The following is an 18331-nucleotide window of genomic DNA, read 5'->3' on the forward strand; positions in this document are numbered from 1 at the left end:
CCAAGTCTCATTAACACTTTTCATTTAAAATCCACCAAACATCTTCTTTGAAGTTTCAAATGAGATTAAGTATTTCCTCAGACAAAGCCTGTTTCAAACCCCATTAAAGTCAGTGGGAATCTTTCAGCTGACTTCAATGGTCTTTGGATCAGACCCATAGTAATGGCCGGCAAGTTCACCAGCAATAAGAAAGAGAAATTGTTTGGATGTGCATTACCCCAGTTAGTAGTTACTCTGCTTTGTATTGAAATCTTTGGTGCTACTTTACCAACTCTTTTTAAGATGTTGCTATAAGTGCATTAAAAATGTTAGGTATAGAAAATGTTTGCACCTTTTATGCCTTCATTCAAGCATCCTACCACTGATCACTTTCTAGACAATGACTGAAGAGACTCACCTATCAATCTAGAACTTGTTCTTTGAGAGGTTTCTTTCTCTTTTTTTAAAAATAACTTTATTTTTTATTTGAAGGAAAGCAAAGAAACATGGAAAGCCACCACATATTGTGGTGACATAGAGCTCTTCAGTAGATCAGTGAAAATGACCGAGTGGCAGAGAACAGATCCAAGATGCCACAAAGAGATGTACTGTCCTAATAGTTACTGAATGTACCCATTTGAGTCTTGATATAAGCCCAGAAAACAGAACCTGCTGATCATAAGTTCACTGCTTACCAAAGAGATTGGCAGCCAAATTAATTATCTTTTAATTTCTCTTTTAAAATCTACATATACCAGAGACACACTAGCTGTGTCTTGACATGTTATCTTTTTCCATTTAAACCTTTCCCCATAATTTTCTAATAGGTGCTCAAACTATTCACTTTCACAAAACCAATAAATCTAACTGGATATTTTACTTTTAGTGCACTATACATTATGAAAAATAGTTTATCCATAAAAATCCATAAAAATAAATCTTGGGTTAACATGAGGAGACGCAAGTTAGAGGTATACACTTCCACATTTGCAGTGACAAATACAATAGTGAATGGCAAATTAGCTCTTTCTAATTTTATTTTTAACTTCCATTTTTATGTTCAAATATGGGAAAATTATGGGGAAAGGTTTCATTGGAAAAAGATGACACGTCAAGGCACAGCTAGTGTGTCTTTTCAGAGTATAATAGCTGTTCCATGTCAACATATAAAGCTACTGGAGATCTAAATATGTCACTGCATGATCAAGTGGGAGGAAAGACAGATTGTAAAGCAGATAATTTTCTAATAATGAAGGATTATATAATTTTCCAAATGTATTATTTCTATTATATCTTATAAAAGTGAATAGTAGGCCTTTCAAATCTTTATTGAAATTAAAAAGGGGGGTTAATTAATAAAACTTTAATTACAAAAAATATTTTCTTAATTGTATTTCTTTTGCAGATGCCTGTAAGGTCTCAGATAAATGGATTATGTGAATATTAATAGTTCTGTCATGTAGATTTGCTCTACAACCTATGGCCACTGTATTTGTCAGAATTGTAAGTATTTTGAGATTGCTGATGCAAAAAGAAAAGCTATAGTTGGTTAATTTATTAATTAGAAATTATAAATCAGTCATTAGCTCTGTTATCTATAGTTTCTTGCATTTGATGACACCTTCCATTTCCTATTGCAAGAATGCCCGGAGGAAATCATTATAGGACATTTTTGAAGATAATGATTTATCATAAAATTCCAAAATGTGAAAAAACTCTTCCTCAGTCAGGTTGATGTGATACTGACGCAGCACCTGCAAAATACACAGAATGTTATAAAATCATAGAGAGGTAGGGCTGGAAGCAGGGCCGGCTCCAGCGTTTTTGCCGCCCCAAGTGAAAAAAAAAAGAAAAGAAAAAAAAAAGCCACGATTGGCAGCACTTCGGCAGCAGCTCTACCGCCGCTGCTTCATTATTCGGCGGCAAGTCTTTCCCTCCAAGAGGGACTGAGGGACCCGCTGCTGAATTGCCGCTGAAGAGCCAGATGTGCCGCCCCTTTCCGTTGGCCGCCCCAAGCACCTGCTTGCTGCGCTAGTGCCTGGACCCAGCCCTGGCTGGAAGGAACCTCAAGAAGTCATCTGCTCCATCCCCCTGGGCTCAGGCAGGATGAAGTATGCCTAGACCATCCCTGACAGGTATTTCTCTGCATTTAAAAACCTCCAGCAATGGAGATTCAACAGCCTCCCAACACCCACAGTGCTCATGTGAAGTTAGGAGCCAAGGGTGAAATTCAATGCTGGGCACAGGGCTTGCACAAGGCCAATGCACCACATACGTCTCACTTAAACCCTTTGCAAAACTGCCTGAGGGTTCAGCCCCACAGTCTTGAATTTCATAAAAATTCTGTGAAGACCAGAATCTTCCTATTGCCTCCCAGCTTTCTCATTCCAGCATAGCTCTCCTGGCGGCTGCTCCTGAATCCTCCCTCAGGTAGGGATTTATTGTATGTTGGCCCAAGCAGCAGTTGCTCTCGGATGCCCTGCAGGGATCCACGTGATAGTGCCATTGAGAATAGCTAGCACCTACCCACTTTCTCACCACAGGTGGAGGTTGAATCACATAACACACCCATGACAGGGCTTACACATGAGCAGGAGATGATGCTAACCAGCTGTGGCTTCTCCCTTTACACCCTGCTTGGGGGATCTGGGTCCCCTCCATCCAAAGAAGTGGAAGGAACAAGCCAGTCCAATATATCTACTCACTCCACCTGAGAGAACCCTTATGTATGTGGCGATATGCATTTCTGAAGGGGCACTTTAATGAGAGCACTACTGACCAAGTGGTACCTGATGCTACAGACATTAAGGACCAGATTTTTAAAGGTATGGAGATGCCTAAAGCACAGACAAGTGCACAGTGGGATTTTCAGAATTAGGTGCCTAATTCCCATAGAGTTCAGTGATGGTTAGGTGCCTAGGTGATTTGAAAATCCAACTAGGCATCTATCTGCATCTTTAGACACCTAAACACCTTTAAAAATCTGGCCCTTAATGCCTCAAGGCTAATGAGATGTTCATTTCTGAGTATTACTTTTAGTTTAACGCGCTTCTAAAGCATACATCCTTGCAGGGTACCTGTAGGTGCTGTCCACAGGCTCTGCAATAGTTTGTTGTCCAGCAGGATCTCCACCAGCACCTGACATCTTCTGATCTGAGTAACTCCTTTTGTATTTTACTGGTTGCCACTGATTTTATGTGAAACTCAGATAAGTCTGAGCCAAGCCAGTATCTGAAATCACTATAGTGCTGGTGTTACAGTAACCCCATATACGTATGTGTGTCTACTTCAGTGCTTATGCAGAGCACTGTTCACTCCTCCCTTTCCTATATCTCCCAGCCTTGATAACTGAGAAAGTGCTGATAGCAGAGAGCTTTTCCCTACTATAAGTTATCCAAATATCTCTCTGCTCACTTCTTCCATCTTACAACATCTCACTTCAATCACACCTCACTGCAACCCCGTTTCTGATTTCTCCCTTCTTTTGGGGTTTATTTGACTGTCTTAACAAAACATTACCTGGCACACAAATGCTCAATGCGTATTGTTTAATACATATAAATGCACTTCGATTACTTATGCTGCAGTTAATTCCTGACCTCATGAAATCAACTGAAATCTAAGGAGCTGCTGAAGCCAAGTACTTGCCAAGCACACCATCTTTTATGCAACACATTTATTTTGTGTCCGTAATCGCTTAAGGAAAACTTTTTAGAGTAGCACTTAAGCATTGTAGGGGAAAAATCAACTTACCTAATAGATCCTATCACAGAAATGGACTGGTTTAATTTTTCTCTTAATGTAAATAAATTGCTTGAGATAGAGCAGCTTAAATTAAAAAATTATTACCAAATGCTTGACAAATAAACTTGACATTACACAAAAATTTAAAAAAATACAGTGGGCCCGATCCTCACCCCTATTCCAGTGACTATAAATCCCTGAGATAGTACAAAGCAGCCAGAAAGCTACTCTCATATAGGGGAAACCTCAGGCCTAAAGCTGATATAGCTCTATGTATCTTGCTCCCCAACCTTCACGTAGGGGCATGTCTGAAGAACGTATATGTGGTGAGGCTGGACCACACCTTGCTCTAACTGATCCCAGACAATTAGAGCAATTTCTATGAGGTCTCTGCCCTTACTTAGGTCTTCAGTTTGCTTTAAGTTACACCTGGGGACGTTTTGGCTCCTGGCAGCCTCAGGAAGTGGGGAGCAGAACGATGGCTAACTACTCAGTACAGTTGAGGACTGGCCCATTATTTTACCAGATGTTTTGAGTGGCAGAGACAGCAGGTGGAGAAGGTCACTGGTTTCTCACTTGGACTCAACGTTAATTAAACAGCTTTATGAATCTTTTTTTTTATCCTTGCAACATGACTGGTAAATGTAGGTAGTTACTGTAGTTCATATTATGAGTTTGATTTCTATTTACAGAAATGTGACGGATCTTGAAACAAGAAGTAAAATGTATGCTAAGCAGCAATCAAACTCTCCAGAGGTCTGAATCCAGGAGTACAGCACTAATCCCTGGCCTCACAGTGCTGTAAGGCATTGCAGGTGAGGAGCAGACTTGCAGACACTGAAAAAGGTGTGGTTCTGCTGTTTGGCAAGGTGCTGGATCAAAGAAGCTCATGCAGAGGATACGTATCCCTATGTACTACAGATCTGTGTTCCACTGGCAAGGACAGGGGCAGAAAGAGGGGCTAGAGTCATTCCAACTATACAAGGATGTCTGGCTCCTGTAAGTGAAGCAGATCCAGTGGCCTTGTGCCAGAACAGGTGCTCCCAGTTTGGCTAATTAAAGGTGTGTGGCAGCACCTGGGAGCAATAAAAGATCAGCAAGAAACCTAGTGAGTAAGAGGTAGATAGGAGAAGCCAGGAGACTGGTAAAGGTGGTTTCTAGGAAAAGCTATAGTGAGTAGAAGACTTTCAGTAGGCCCTCTTGGGAAGGAGGGAGGAATTCTTATGAAGTTACTGGAGAGGCTAACCTGCTGACTTTTCAGATAGGCAGAGCCAGTGCTAGGAGACATGACCAGGGCTGAGGGCTAGGAGGGGCTTCTTGACCAGGGCAGAGCCAGTGGAGGGGCTACTTAGTTGTCTATCCTGAGCCAGGGAAGGCTGGAGAGGGATGAAGGCTAAGAGCAGGAGAGGGTGATACCTAAAGGCTCTTGGAGTCAGAACTGAAGTCACTGGGCCAGAGAGGGCTGTGCTGGAGAGCTGGGTTGTGGTGAGGAGTCCTGGTGCTGTATTTAATGTATAGCCTGGATTACAGTGTTGGGATTATGTGTATGGAGTTTTATTTCCTGTAACAAACTAACCCACAAGGGCCATTTGCACTAAAAAAGACACTCTGGGCTGTTTTGGGGGACTTGAAGGGGAAACTGAGACAGGTGTACCTGTCAAACTGTAGCCTGCAACAGGATGGCACTCCAGCTAGGCTGCCTTATGATGAGGAGGAGTACGCAAGGCTACTTCCCCCTTCATAAGCGAACATACCAGCTGGTGGGTCACTGGAATCCTGAGGCTGTAGTAGTGACTGCACAGAGGCATAGTAGAAAGCATTTCTTCTCATCAACCTGCTTCCCTTTCTCCCTCCCAGGCTTGTGAAGCCCACTTTTCTCAGTTCTGGTGTGAAAGAAGTTGTGCGCTTGCATATGCATTGGAAAGAGGGTGATTAATACTAAGTGCTAACAATAATAATAATAATAATGTCACAGGAAACAAGTCTGCAAATGTATAGTTGCCATGATTTTAGAAACTGCTTCAGTAAGGTTATTTAGAGACTTTGGTTTTCAGTTTGTTAGTTTTAGATTAGTAAATGCAATTTACCTGCCTGAAATCCTGAACACTTAACAGCCCGCTCCCACTTTCATCATAGGATTTAAACGTTCGTCTCATCGGTCTCCAGCAGTGCAAGATCTGGGGTTGAATTCTTAGCATTGCATTGAAAAATGTCAGGCTCTGCGGTCCAGGACTCCTCTAGCAAAGTGGAGCGGGTGCGGGAGAAAGACGGGCATGTGTTAATATAAAGAACATGGTAGATGAGTGCAGTCATATGCTGAAATGTAAAGGTGTTACAGTGAAATTCTGGTGCAGAATAAATGCTATTAGATTCTCTTCACCTTTTAATATTCTTCAGCAGGTGAAGTTGAAACACTTAAGCACCATCAAAGCCCAAAATCTGTGTTTGTAAAATTAATGTAATTCTTGATCAGATTTTTTTTTTGTAAACAAAGGCCTCAGTGTTTTTATACATGTTACAGAGAAGCAGCAATTAAAGTCACAGCTGCTCCCCTTCCAAGCCTCTGTTTCAGTTACTTAACTCTTTGGAAAATTCACTGTTCAGGTTGCAAGTTTTCATATTCAAATTTTGCCAGTGAATTAGCAGAGTACAGTAGGAGGGTAAAAAAACCACTTACATAATATTTCTTGTAACCAGGTTCTGAACAGTTCTATAGTTGAAATAGCTGGGGCAGGACAGTCGAAATCTAGTATGGGAATAACTGGGGGAGTATTTATTGCCTCTTGTTGTTTTTGACTTTGGTAGGGGCTGCTGTTTGCCCCCCCACCCAGCTGTTATTCCAGCCAGTGGGCAGTTGCTTCATGTATGCTGCACAGGGTACTGGAAACTCCAGTTCTATCACAGCATGCAGGGAATGCACAGACAGCACTGTACTGCTGCTATGTGGGACTGAAGTGGTGTGGGCAGCTGGAGCAATGCCCTGAGCACCGAGCGTGAAATTCACCTTAATCTCAGGAAGTCTAGAGCTAAGGAAGAATTTGCTGTCCAATCATGACTAACTCAGCTGCCTAATGTAAACTTCTGTCAACTATTGTGAGGGCCCCTGTGGACCCTCTTTTACAGTATAAAGAGAGCCCTTCACCTTGGCTGTAGGGACCCAGACTGTTCTCTGTAGCTCAGAGTCTGCATGTCTCCATGGGAGCTAAAGGCCCAGCTTCTCATAGATTCTAAAGCCAGAAGGGACCATGGTGATCATCTGTCTGATATCCTGTATAATATAGACAGTAGAACATCCCCAAAATAATTCCTTTTGAACTAGACCATATCTTATTTTTTGAAAAACCCACTGTTGATTTTAAGATGGCCAGTGATGCAGTATCCACCACAATCGTTGGTAAATTGTGCCGATGGTTAATTACTCTCACTTAAAAATTTACACCTTCTTTCCAGTCTGAAGTGTTTAGCTTCAACTTGCAGCCATTCGCTGCTAGACTGAAGAGCCTATTATCAAATAGATATTCTCCATGTAGGTTCTTCTCTGTTAAGCTAAATAGAGTGAACTCCTTGAATCTATCATTATAAGGCATGTTTCCTAGTTCTTCAATCATTCTCATGGCTTTTCTCTGAACCTCTCCAATTTATCAATATGCTTCTTGAATTGTGGACACCACACCTGGACATGGTATTCTAGCAGTGGTCACACCAGTGCCAAATGCAAGGTTATTTTACCTTTTACTCCTACTTGATATTCCCCAGTTTATGCATCCAAGGATTGCATTAGTCCTTTTGGCCACAGCATTGCACTGATTTTCAGCATTTTGAACTGATTATCCACCACCACCCCAAATCTTCAGAATAACTGCTTCTGAGGACAGTGTCCCCCCATCTTGAAAATATGGCCTACATTCTTAAATTGTAGCTCAATGTATACTTTTACATTTAGCCATATTAAAAAACTCAGATTGTTTGCTTAAGACCAGTTTACCAACCAATTCAGATCACTCTGTATTAGTGACCTGTCCTCTTATTTACAATCCCCGAGTCTCTGTTGCCTGCAAACTTTATTTGGCTTTTGAGGAAAGGAGGGGGTTGAGACCCACAGGATATTTTTATTATTGTTCCTGTCGTGGAAAGTTTTTTTTTTTTTATTATTATGCCTATTGGTGTGAATTTGTATACAGTGGAGTGGGTGGAGCAACCTCTTATAAAAAAAATTATTGTGAAAATTACTTTATGTAAAGGTGCCCAGAAGATGGGATGGACTCTTCATTATACTTTATAAACTTAAATGAATAAATAGAAAATGATACTAGACAAGGGCTCAAATTATGGCTCTATCCATCCCAAGCTCCGAGACAGAATTTCACAGTTTCAAATCTGTGCATAAAGGGAACGTCATGTGACAAATCTGAAATTGTCTGAAGCAAAAGGTGATAGTTTTGCCTTAGTTTCCATACTGATAATGAACGATTGATAGTTCCTATAAAGCCAGATATACCAGGGGGTGCCATTGCCTGTTAAACAGCCTGTAACTTTCCTGGGGGGGATTCCCAGCTGGGAACAGTGAGGTTCTATGCATCTCTCTTCCCTGTATCTGTACAAGCGGCACGTTGGAAGCACGTGTGCTGGTGGTGGGGATGCAGATCAGGAAGAGTAGACAGAGTGGAATGCATACTGACTATTCCCAGCTGGCAGATTGAGACCATTGACAAGAGGCACAGATTAGAGCTGCTCTCCGCTCTGACTGAGCTGGGCTGGGCTGAAGCAGAGACTCTGGGAGTAACCATCTTCCTGACAGTACCCCCCACTTTGTTGCCTTCAGACAGAATCTAACCCTGAAACTCATCAGCCCAAACTGTCTTCCTCTAGGTCTTTCTTATACCCCTCACCACATTTTTTAAAAAGTTTACAGATATGGTCAATTGCTGATAATTAATTAAACTGTATCTAGATTGTACTATGAACCGGACATGCAGGGCCTGATTCTGAAGATGCTCTGACTAAAGTAAATACCACATGAATAAAATAAGTCAACTGAAGTAACTGGATTCCATGGAAAGTCACTGGGATTCTATGCATACAATGACTATAGCCTCAGGCCCTAAAATACTCTCTGCATCAGCAACTATCCAGAAACAGTTAGACAAACCCCTGAATGTACCGGTATTCGTGGCTTCTGAATGATCATCCTTTGTAGCAATGAACTTTCTTGTGGTTTCATTAATAGGACACAGCTTTGGAGAAAGTCACAGTATGCAAATTTGTCATTGTTCTTAATGTCGTATTTTGTTGCTATTTGGCTAATCTCTTCTTTACTTAAATCCAAACTGAACTTCTCTGCTATGGCTGAAAGAAACAGAAATAACAAATGATAGTCAATTTGCTATCCTTGCAAATAGGTGACTTTTGTATCAAAACAAAATTCAGATTGACTAGTTATTAGGGATATGTTGACAGGCCACCAGTTCCAGTGACTGTCACATAAATGGATTATCTGGATCCTGCTATACATAGGGGGGGAAGGTGGAGGAAACAATTCCATTTAGCAGGATAACAGGTAAGTGATAAAACTTTAATGAGCTTTAAAGACAGCGCAAGAAATAAGCCCAATATTAGTTGAGCTGTAACTGTTCCTATACGAATGGTATACGAATCTATATGATATTATATAGGCAAAAAGTCTGTCCTGTCCATGCAGATACCCTGATTGGGGAAAGAGGGCACAGAGAATTGTCCCCCCACGACTCCACAGCAGAAGAGCAGCAAACCTATCTAAGAATGAAATTCTGCTCCCATTGAAATATATAAAAGTCTTGTCATTCACTTCAATAGGACCACTTGAGGGAGCGCTAGAGAAAAGGTCCGGGGCCTGTACTTACTCTCACTCCCCAGCTCCACAAGGGAGTATTCTACTGGGGAGTGTGGCCAGTCTTCCAGTACATATGCTATGCTGTGTAGCAAACACCAGCTAAAACCATGCTCTCCCTTTCAAATGAGCAGCAAAGTCTGCCTAGTAGTGCATTCCCCCCAAACCTCACTCGAGCAATTCTGCATTACAGAATTGGATCACTCATGCAGCTGATACCACTTGTTGAGGGCAGTGTTTTCCCATAGATTGGCACCTAGAAAGAAACTGGAGCACATTTTAACATGAGGGAACACAATTTTCAGATGGCAACAAACCTAAGAAATCGGATGTTGAGATTTCTCCTAGTCGGTCAACATCCTTCTCTCTACAGTCTTTCAGTATTTCTCTCCAGGAATGTTGAATGATCTTTCTTATTTTATTTTCTATTGGTTCGCAGTTCAGTAAAGGTGGGGACCATGCCATTGCAGTACGAGGCCGGCTGGACATTGGAGTCTAAAGTAACAGGCAAATTTGAATATTTAGATAGACAAGACACTAAAAAAATCCCAGTTCTAGTGCTTCAGAACTTTAGCATACCTCATGCATCCTTATTTATGATCTGATTTGTGTCAGCATTAAAGTAAAAATGCTTCTACTTGGATGAACATATTAGTAGGCTGGAAATTGATCTACCTTGAATCTACCGAGTGTTTTTCTGTCTGTAATTTCTTGTTCTGCTCAACTCATAGCTCAGTTGTATATATTCCCCCTTGAACCTATTGTTCCTTAAGTGGCAGATATATTTGTTTTTAAAAGATATGTAATTTGATGTCAATCTCACAATAAATAGATCAATGCACAAGTTCTTGGATACCGACAATTTAAAGCAAGTATACTAATTTGCTTACTATAAATTTTAACAGTAAGTACAAGAACCTTATAATTAGGCTTGACAGTATTCGATTTTTATCAGTAAATGTCAGTAAACAACGATTTCACCATATACACATAACCCAACAAAAATATTTTCATAGATTATAACTGAAATTTACAGATAGGCAAAGTAAAAAAAAATGTGGCTTGAGAATTTAATAGAGTTTGATATAGGGATATTTATTTTGTAGATTTCAACATGTAGTGTTGACAATTTGTGTTTTAATGGTTATAAAACTAACTTTTAAAATCTCAAAATCTACTGTCATAAATAACTGCTGTCTGACCCTTCGCTTTGTATGTTCTCCCTATAATTTCCCACAACTGTGAAAATCTAAATCAATAGATGTCAAAAATGCTTAAAAATAAACATCAATATTATCTGTCAATTACCAAAAAAAAAAAACCGAATTCTGCCAAGCCTACCTATAATGTGATCATATATTCCCCTCTCTTTAGGCTGGAGAGGAACAGTAAAGCCCCATTCTAACAGAAAAGAATTGGAAGGGTACAGAGTATGTTCCCTGTATATTCTCCAACCACCTCTTTCCCTTCAGAGATCACCACAGGGGAGCTCTCCTCAGCAGCAGAAGAGGGTGTGACCAGGAGAAGGGGAACAATTATTCTTTGTAGTAGGTTCCTTACTCAGTAGAATTTATGATTCATTCTGAGAATGAGGGATTAAGCATGGGCTTGTAAGCCCTCAGCCTTTAGCAGTATGGTGTGAGCTGCACTGACATTTGTGAAGGGAGCCAGAGTATAATGCAATATTCACTGGGTCTTTGCTGTGTATTCTTGCAGATCTCAGGCTTGCATCATAAATCTTGGCCATGATCCCCACACCCCTTTTATGCACAGCCACGAGGGCACTTTTAGGGAGATGCATGGTGATGAGGTTGAGCTGGGGCTGATCCAGAGATGTGCATTTGGGGGGGCCTGTGCTCCTCTTCTATGATCTTTCTGGGTCCAGATCCAATTCCCACTGAAGTTAATGAGGAAAGTTCCGTTGACTTCAGTGGGAATTTGATCAATCCCTTAGTCAAAAATGAAGCATGTGACCAACTGTCAGGCCTCTCCAATGCAAGGACTTACAGATCAATAATCAAGTTCACAACAGGCCAATGCTTTTAGACTTACCAACTGTGGGAAGTTTGTTGCATCTTTAAATCTATTCAATTGGCTACCGCTTTTTCAACAGCTAAACATCTAAGTATAGTCAGCAGTAATATGAATCATTTTTTCCAAGCACTGAAGAATTTATAAGCTGCTGACTAGAAGAATATACAGCCAAGAGATTCAAACTGTCAAGAGGAATATTGGCTAACTCTTTCATTCTATCTTCTATGAATGTTAGTGCTTGGGAGAGATGCCAGAGAGATATTCCAGGAGACTGCAGTCCTGGAAAGCTGTAGTGGAAAAACTCCCCTACATTGCCCTGTCAAGGTGCTTCTAACCAAAATGGGAGATGGGGCCAGGTTAGTCCCTCTGTCTATTCAGTCTTTGGCCTCCGTGCTGAGTCTGAAGAGAAGGCTGACAATTGTGATGGTAGATTTTGTGACCCAGGTAAACATTCACCAAAAACTGGACTCAGACCACCAATACATTTCCTAGAGACTGCCTGTGGCGGGTTTTGTACCTCATCAACCCCTTTGATTCAAGGGGGGGGAGGGGGCGCAAGGTTAACCCCGCCTCCCTGCATCTACGTCAGTCTTACTACCTCCCCGGTAGTCAGGGCTGTATGGCCCAATGTCCAGAGTCCCTCAAATCCGCCTTCCCCAGTGGCCAGAGTCCCTGTAGTGCACTCCTAAAGCAGTGGGGCCCAATGGCCAGAGTCTCTCTACACTCTCTTTGCCCAGCAGGATAGTGCAGCCTAGTGGCCAGAGTCTCTCTAAATTCTTCCCCTCGGGGGATAGCGTGGCCCAGCGGCCGGAGTTCATCTACCTCCTTTGGGGTGAGAGAGAGGGGTCAGTGAACTGTCATCCCCCAAAAAGGGAGGGGGGTTAGAGACCCCCAGTAGGGGAGCCCAGACCCACCTGCCTTCACCAGGCTCTGACCCAGGGCCCTGTCAGTGATGGCGTGATCAGCCACGGGTCAGCAGGGAATCCTACTGCAACACGCTGCCCTCAGAGTGGTGGGAGATACCACTCCTTTCCCTGAGTAACTTCCTACCAGTCCTCCAAACGTAGCAGTCCTTGTGGCATCAGGGTCTCCAGGTTCCTCAGCACCCGATGCTCCCTGTGGTTCCCACAGCTGCCAGTCTCTGGGCCTGCTTCCTGGCTCCTCAGCTCCCTCCTGGAAAGGTTGCAACTGCTCCTGGGCCAGAGCTTCTGCTAGGCATCCTCCTTCCCCAGCCGCCAGCCCTGACTGAGCGGTTCTGCAGGCTTTTATGCTTGACTCCCGGTTGGAGCATGCCCAGCAGAGCCTCAGGGAAGTGGCTTCCTCTGCCAGCAGGGAAGGGTTAACTCTCTCAGGCCCAGTGCGGGGCCAGTCCACCCCGTCACACTGCCTAACAGCTATCAGAGGTTAATAACTTTTGGTCAATACTAGCTTGGGCTGGTGACCTACAGGTAAAAATCTTACATTTTTTATGTTGCTTTTTCAGCATCTGAGCTTTTATGGCTGGGCCTGTTTACTTTGTTCCCACAAATGTGACTGTCCTATGTTAAATAACAGGTATTTATTTGCAATATGACTCATTTGTGAGTTAGTAGGACAATGGCCAAGATCCTCAGCAGGTATAAACAGCATAACACCATTGGTTTCAATTGAGCTACTCAGTTTATATCTACCGAGGATCAAGTCCATTTTTTTATCATCCCAAATTCTCTGCTAAGTGCCAAAGCTTCTTATCAACAGACATTTGGACCTGATCTGATGCCCAGTGAAGTCAATGGGAATATTTTCATTTACTTCTATTGGTATTGGATCAGGCCCTTAATAAACGTGAAAACCTAGAAAAGTCCTTAAGTGATCAAACACCTACTTTTACTTGACCTAATGGAGAAGATGCTGTCTTGGGACGTGAAGGTTGAGAAGGTAACCGTGACCCAGGCTCAGCAGGGGTAGTGGGCTTGGAGGAACATGGAGCATTGTTTGTGGATGGAGTATCTGATGGCATTGTCACTACTTCGGAGTTGAATTTCTTCAAAAAATCACAGTACTTCAGTTTTCCATCGGCATCAACAGGCACTGTATTCCAGAGGTTTTCAAACTAATGGAGAAGCAAAAGATCATTTTTGTAAATGCTAGCTGGAAAAGTATATTATGTACTAAGACTGTTAAAGACATTGTTGAAAGTGACTTGGAATGACAGGAATCCTAGGGCCTAAGTTAATAAAAAAATTTACAGCTTCTCTGCAGAAGTCTGTGTAAGTCTGGGAAAACAATGAAAAAGTGATTTCTGTAGGACATTTTTTAATTGAACTGGGCCCTTAGTGAGCTGTTTAAGACCATTAAACCTTCTGATTAGACACAGTGACTGAGCTACAGTATATAAGAATGCTTTAACAGAAAATGTAAATCAAATGCACGATGCACCTGCATCCTGTCTAAGTACCATGAAGCAAGTTTCTCATTCTATCAGGTGCACCTAAATTCTACTAACATCTCAACAGGCTGTTCAGATTTTTCAGTTATTGTATTTGCATCAACAATTTTATTTCACTCTGAGGGCAAAAATGTCTCATTGCAAAACTTAAATGAATGCCGTAGGAAAACTTTACAGCTTTTTACACCCTTATATAGTTAAAATATAGTGTCATGAACTGCATCAGTATAATACACAGTATTACTTCAGAAGAGATGGGGCCAGATTCAGATACCCTTATCATAGGTGCTGGAACTAAGGGTGCTGGGGGTGCTGTTGCACACCCTAACTTGAAGTGGTTTTTATCATATACAGGGTTTACAATTTGGTTCAGTGGCTCTCAGCACCACCACTATACAAATTATTCCAGCACCCTTGACTCTTATTATTCATGCATGAATGGTCCCATTGATTCCAATGGGATTACTGGTACAGTAAGTTAGTTGAACTACCTCTATATTCCAGACTTGTCTCTTTCTGTCAAAACTAACATTTCAGCCTTTCTCACAAGTCCTCATGAATGTCTAGCCATCAACTCGGGCTCACCATGGCTAAAACAGAACTCTTGATCTTTCACCTCATAGACTCCCCCATCTCCTTTCCTGATCACTGTGGATAACACCACTATCCTGCCAGTCACCAAGGACCAAAACCTGGGTGTCATCTTTGACTTGGCCCTCTCTCTAGATCCTCACATCCAGGCTATATCTACATCTGGCAAATTCTCTCTGCATATCATCTCTAAGATATAGCCTTTCCTATCCATCCACACACACTCTTGTCCATCTCACCTCTTGATTACTGCAACATCCTTCTCTCTGGCATTGACCAATCAAATCTTGCCCTACTCATATTAATTCAGAATGCTGCTGCAAAGGACATGTTCCTAGCCTGTCACTTTACATCTTCCCACTGGTTCTGTCTTTTCTGTCATACCAAAAAATGCTATTTGTCTTCACTCTGAAGGCCCTTCACCCCACCCATCATCTCTCATTCATTATTGAGACATCACACCTGCCTTTGACAGACCCATTAAGTCAACATCTATGGTCCATTTGTTAAATTTTCAAACAGGCAACTTGTGGTTTCTCCCATGCTGCCCCATATATTGAGAGGAGCTTCCCATAAACAGCTGCAAAACTATCCTTAAAACTTTCCATTTCTGTGATGCTGACTAAAAAAAATAACGGGCTGCTGGTATTCTGATCCCATTGCCTTGCATGCTGACCAATACCATCTCATTGTTTCCTTGTATTCTCTAGTCCACGGGTCGGCAACGTTTGGCACGCGGCTCACCAGGGTAAGCACCCTGGCGGGCTGGGCCAGTTTATTTACCTGCTGACGTGGCAGGTTTGGCCGATCGCAGCCCTCACTGGCCGCGGTTCGCTGTCCTGGGCTAATGGCCCGAACCTGCCATGTCAGCAGGTAAATAAACTGGCCCGGCCCGCCAGGGTGCTTACGCTGGCGAGCCGCGTACCAAACGTTGCCGACCCCTGCTCTAGTCTATCTGTATTCATCTGTTGTCTCTTGTCTTATACTCAGATTGCAAGCTCTTTGCGGCAGGTCTCTTTTTGTTCTCTGATCAGACCCCAAGTTGTGAGCTCAATGGGGTCTGATCCATGACTAAGGCTCCTAGGTACTACCACAATCAAATAATAATAAAGAATCTGGCCCAATGGCAACTTACAGAATTCTAAGGGCCAGACTGCAATACACTTATCCATACTGAATAGTACTTTATTCCACAAGTAGTTCCATTGACTTAAATGGGACTACTCATGGTATAAACTACTAATCAATGTAAGTAAGGGTATCACACTTCACAGTCAAATGAGTCATACTAAACCACGCTTCAGTAGGCAGTAGCACTCCTTTTAAAGCCTTCATTTCTGATTTTTTTTCTAAATATAATCAAATTGTGAAACTTAAACTGCTCTTGACTTAAACTTTTTTTCAGCAGAAATGTATACCCTCAAGGAAGCTAGTCACCCATAGGGCTTCGATGGATATGGCAAGCTTGCAGTCAAACTTCAAAGGGCAAACGTATATTTTGAACGCTCTTTCAACTTTCCCCCATTGGCCTGGCTGCTACCATGTCATGAATTATTAAAAAAAAAAATTCTTCACATTTCATTTGAGGATCTCGAAGTGCTTTACAAACATTAAATATTACAGCCACTTTTGGGATGGCATATAGCAACGGTTGAGTTCAAGAAGAGAAGAAGCAGAATGTTCATACAATGGAAACTGTAGAAAAGGAGGGAGAGAGTTTTAGGTATATACACTATAAATACCTGCCTGGAATTTGGCAATAGCACCATGGCTAAGCCCTCTACTTTTACAAAACGGTCCATGACAACAGAGTCTTGATTTTTCCATTGCTTCACTAAGAATGACCAGACCATGTGAAACTTATTTTTAATATGAAATACTCCATTTATAACAGGGGTGGGCAAACTTTTTGGCCCGAGGGCCACATATGGGTAGGGAAGGAGGGCCGGGTAGGGGAGGCTGTGCCTCCCCAAACAGCCTGGCCCCCGTCCCCCTATTCGCCCCCTCCCACTTCCCGCCTCGTGACTGCCGCCCTCAAAATCCCCGACCCATCCAACCCCCCTTGCTCCTTGTCCCCTGACCGTCCCCTCCCAGGACTTCCTGCCCCTAACTGGCCCCCGGGACCCCACCCCCTATCCAACCCCTCTTTCTCCCTGTCCCCTGACTACCCCGACCTCTATCCACACCCCTGACAGGACCCCTGGGACTCCCATGCCTATCCAACTGCCCCCTGCTCCCTGACTGCCCCCCCAGAACCCCTGACCCATCCAACCCACCCTGCTTCCTGTCCCCTGATTGCCCCAACCCCTATCCACACCCCTGCCCCCTGACAGGCCCCCGGGACTCCCACGCCTATCCAGCCCCCGTTTGCCATTCCCTGACCGCCTCCCCAGAACCTCTGCCCCAGCCAACCGCTCCGTGTCCCCTGACTGCATCCCAGTACCCCCCTTTCCCGCCCCCTTACCATGCTGGAGCCAGCCACGCCGCCCCGCTGCCCAGCAGGAATGGTGTGCCAGAGCGCTGGCGGCGCAGCGAGCTGAGGCTGCGGGGGAGGGGCCGGGACCAAGCCTCCCCAGCCGGGACCTCAGGGGCCAAGCAGGACAGTCCTGCGGGTCGGATGTGGCCCGCGGGCCGTAGTTTGCCCACCTCTGATCTATAGTGTTACATGGATTCCAACTGAGCCTTTCTAATGTAATTAAAAGTTGGGCATCATCCAGAAAGGAATAACGGTGAGGTCCTTTGTGTCTCTATCCTGGCAATGACCATTAGTAACCCTTGAGTAAAGACTTTGAGCAATAACAGCCTTAACAGCAGGGTCTTGTATTAGGAGCAGAAATTGCTGTATACAGATTGGAAAGATCTGCCATGGCAACATCATATAGATGTATGTACGCATGGCTTTGCAGGGCCTGTCAACATCAAAATATCACCTGAAGAGACAGAGCTTGATTCTTTCTTACATAATATCTGGCAGTATAAAGGGGCCTTTGTGTAAATGAGAATCAGGCCCACCCTGCTAGTTGCTATCATGGATGGCAGAGTTTCCATCCCATTATTTTTATTTTGTCATCTGCTTATTGAGCTTTATTAGCTGTAAAACAGCTACCATGCCCCTTGACTGCTTTTTTACTCTAAAGACTATGGAATCCAAGCTGGAGGACTCTTCAGGTGAAGAGGGGAGGCTTTTTGCTCCTAAAAAGGGAAAGTGAAATACTTCATACCTTGATTCTGGGCGCTGCCCATTCTCCCTCCCAACCTAGTGTCTGGTTTTAGGCCCATTCTTTAGCTGTTGTGTTGAGAGTTTTACTTGGAATGAAGAAGTGTTTTGGATTTTCTGTCAAGACTTTCCTCTGGGGTTGATGTTCCTGGCTCATTTCATAAGTCATATTAATTTTATATCATTCTAGGTTTTTAAATCAAAATGTTGTCCAGGGCACAGTCAAATGCCTCACAGTAGTCTAAGTATTACATCAACACTATTACTTTTGTCATCCAAACTTGATATTACAAGTTGTTTCACAGAATTTATTTCCCATAAACCCATGTTGATTGGCATTAATTATATTACCCTCCTTTAATTCTTTATTAATTCAGTCTTGTATCAGTTGCTCCATTATCCTGCCTGGGATCGATGTCAGACTGACAGGCCTATAATTAAGGCTAAGATTTTGTCACGGATATTTTTAGTA

The 18331-nt window shown here is 42.9% G+C and overlaps 1 protein-coding gene across 3 annotated transcripts in view; it reads right to left on the reverse strand.

Moving 5' to 3' along the window:
- Positions 1 to 1477: 1477 nt before the first annotated feature.
- EFCAB6 (EF-hand calcium binding domain 6) overlaps positions 1478 to 18331 on the reverse strand; it is a 160473-nt gene continuing 143619 nt past the window's right edge. For all 3 annotated transcript variants that reach the window (XM_065569748.1, XM_065569759.1, XM_065569766.1), the window contains 5 exons: positions 13488 to 13715; positions 9907 to 10084; positions 8885 to 9069; positions 5811 to 5960; positions 1478 to 1733 (listed from right to left, as the gene is read on the reverse strand). In XM_065569748.1, the coding sequence (XP_065425820.1) occupies positions 1611 to 1733; positions 5811 to 5960; positions 8885 to 9069; positions 9907 to 10084; positions 13488 to 13715 (864 nt within the window). In that variant the 3' untranslated portion in view covers positions 1478 to 1610. The remainder of the gene's footprint in view (positions 1734 to 5810; positions 5961 to 8884; positions 9070 to 9906; positions 10085 to 13487; positions 13716 to 18331) is intronic.

This window comes from Chrysemys picta, chromosome 1 (genome assembly GCF_011386835.1).
Source record: "Chrysemys picta bellii isolate R12L10 chromosome 1, ASM1138683v2, whole genome shotgun sequence".
Lineage (NCBI taxonomy): Eukaryota > Metazoa > Chordata > Testudines > Emydidae > Chrysemys > Chrysemys picta.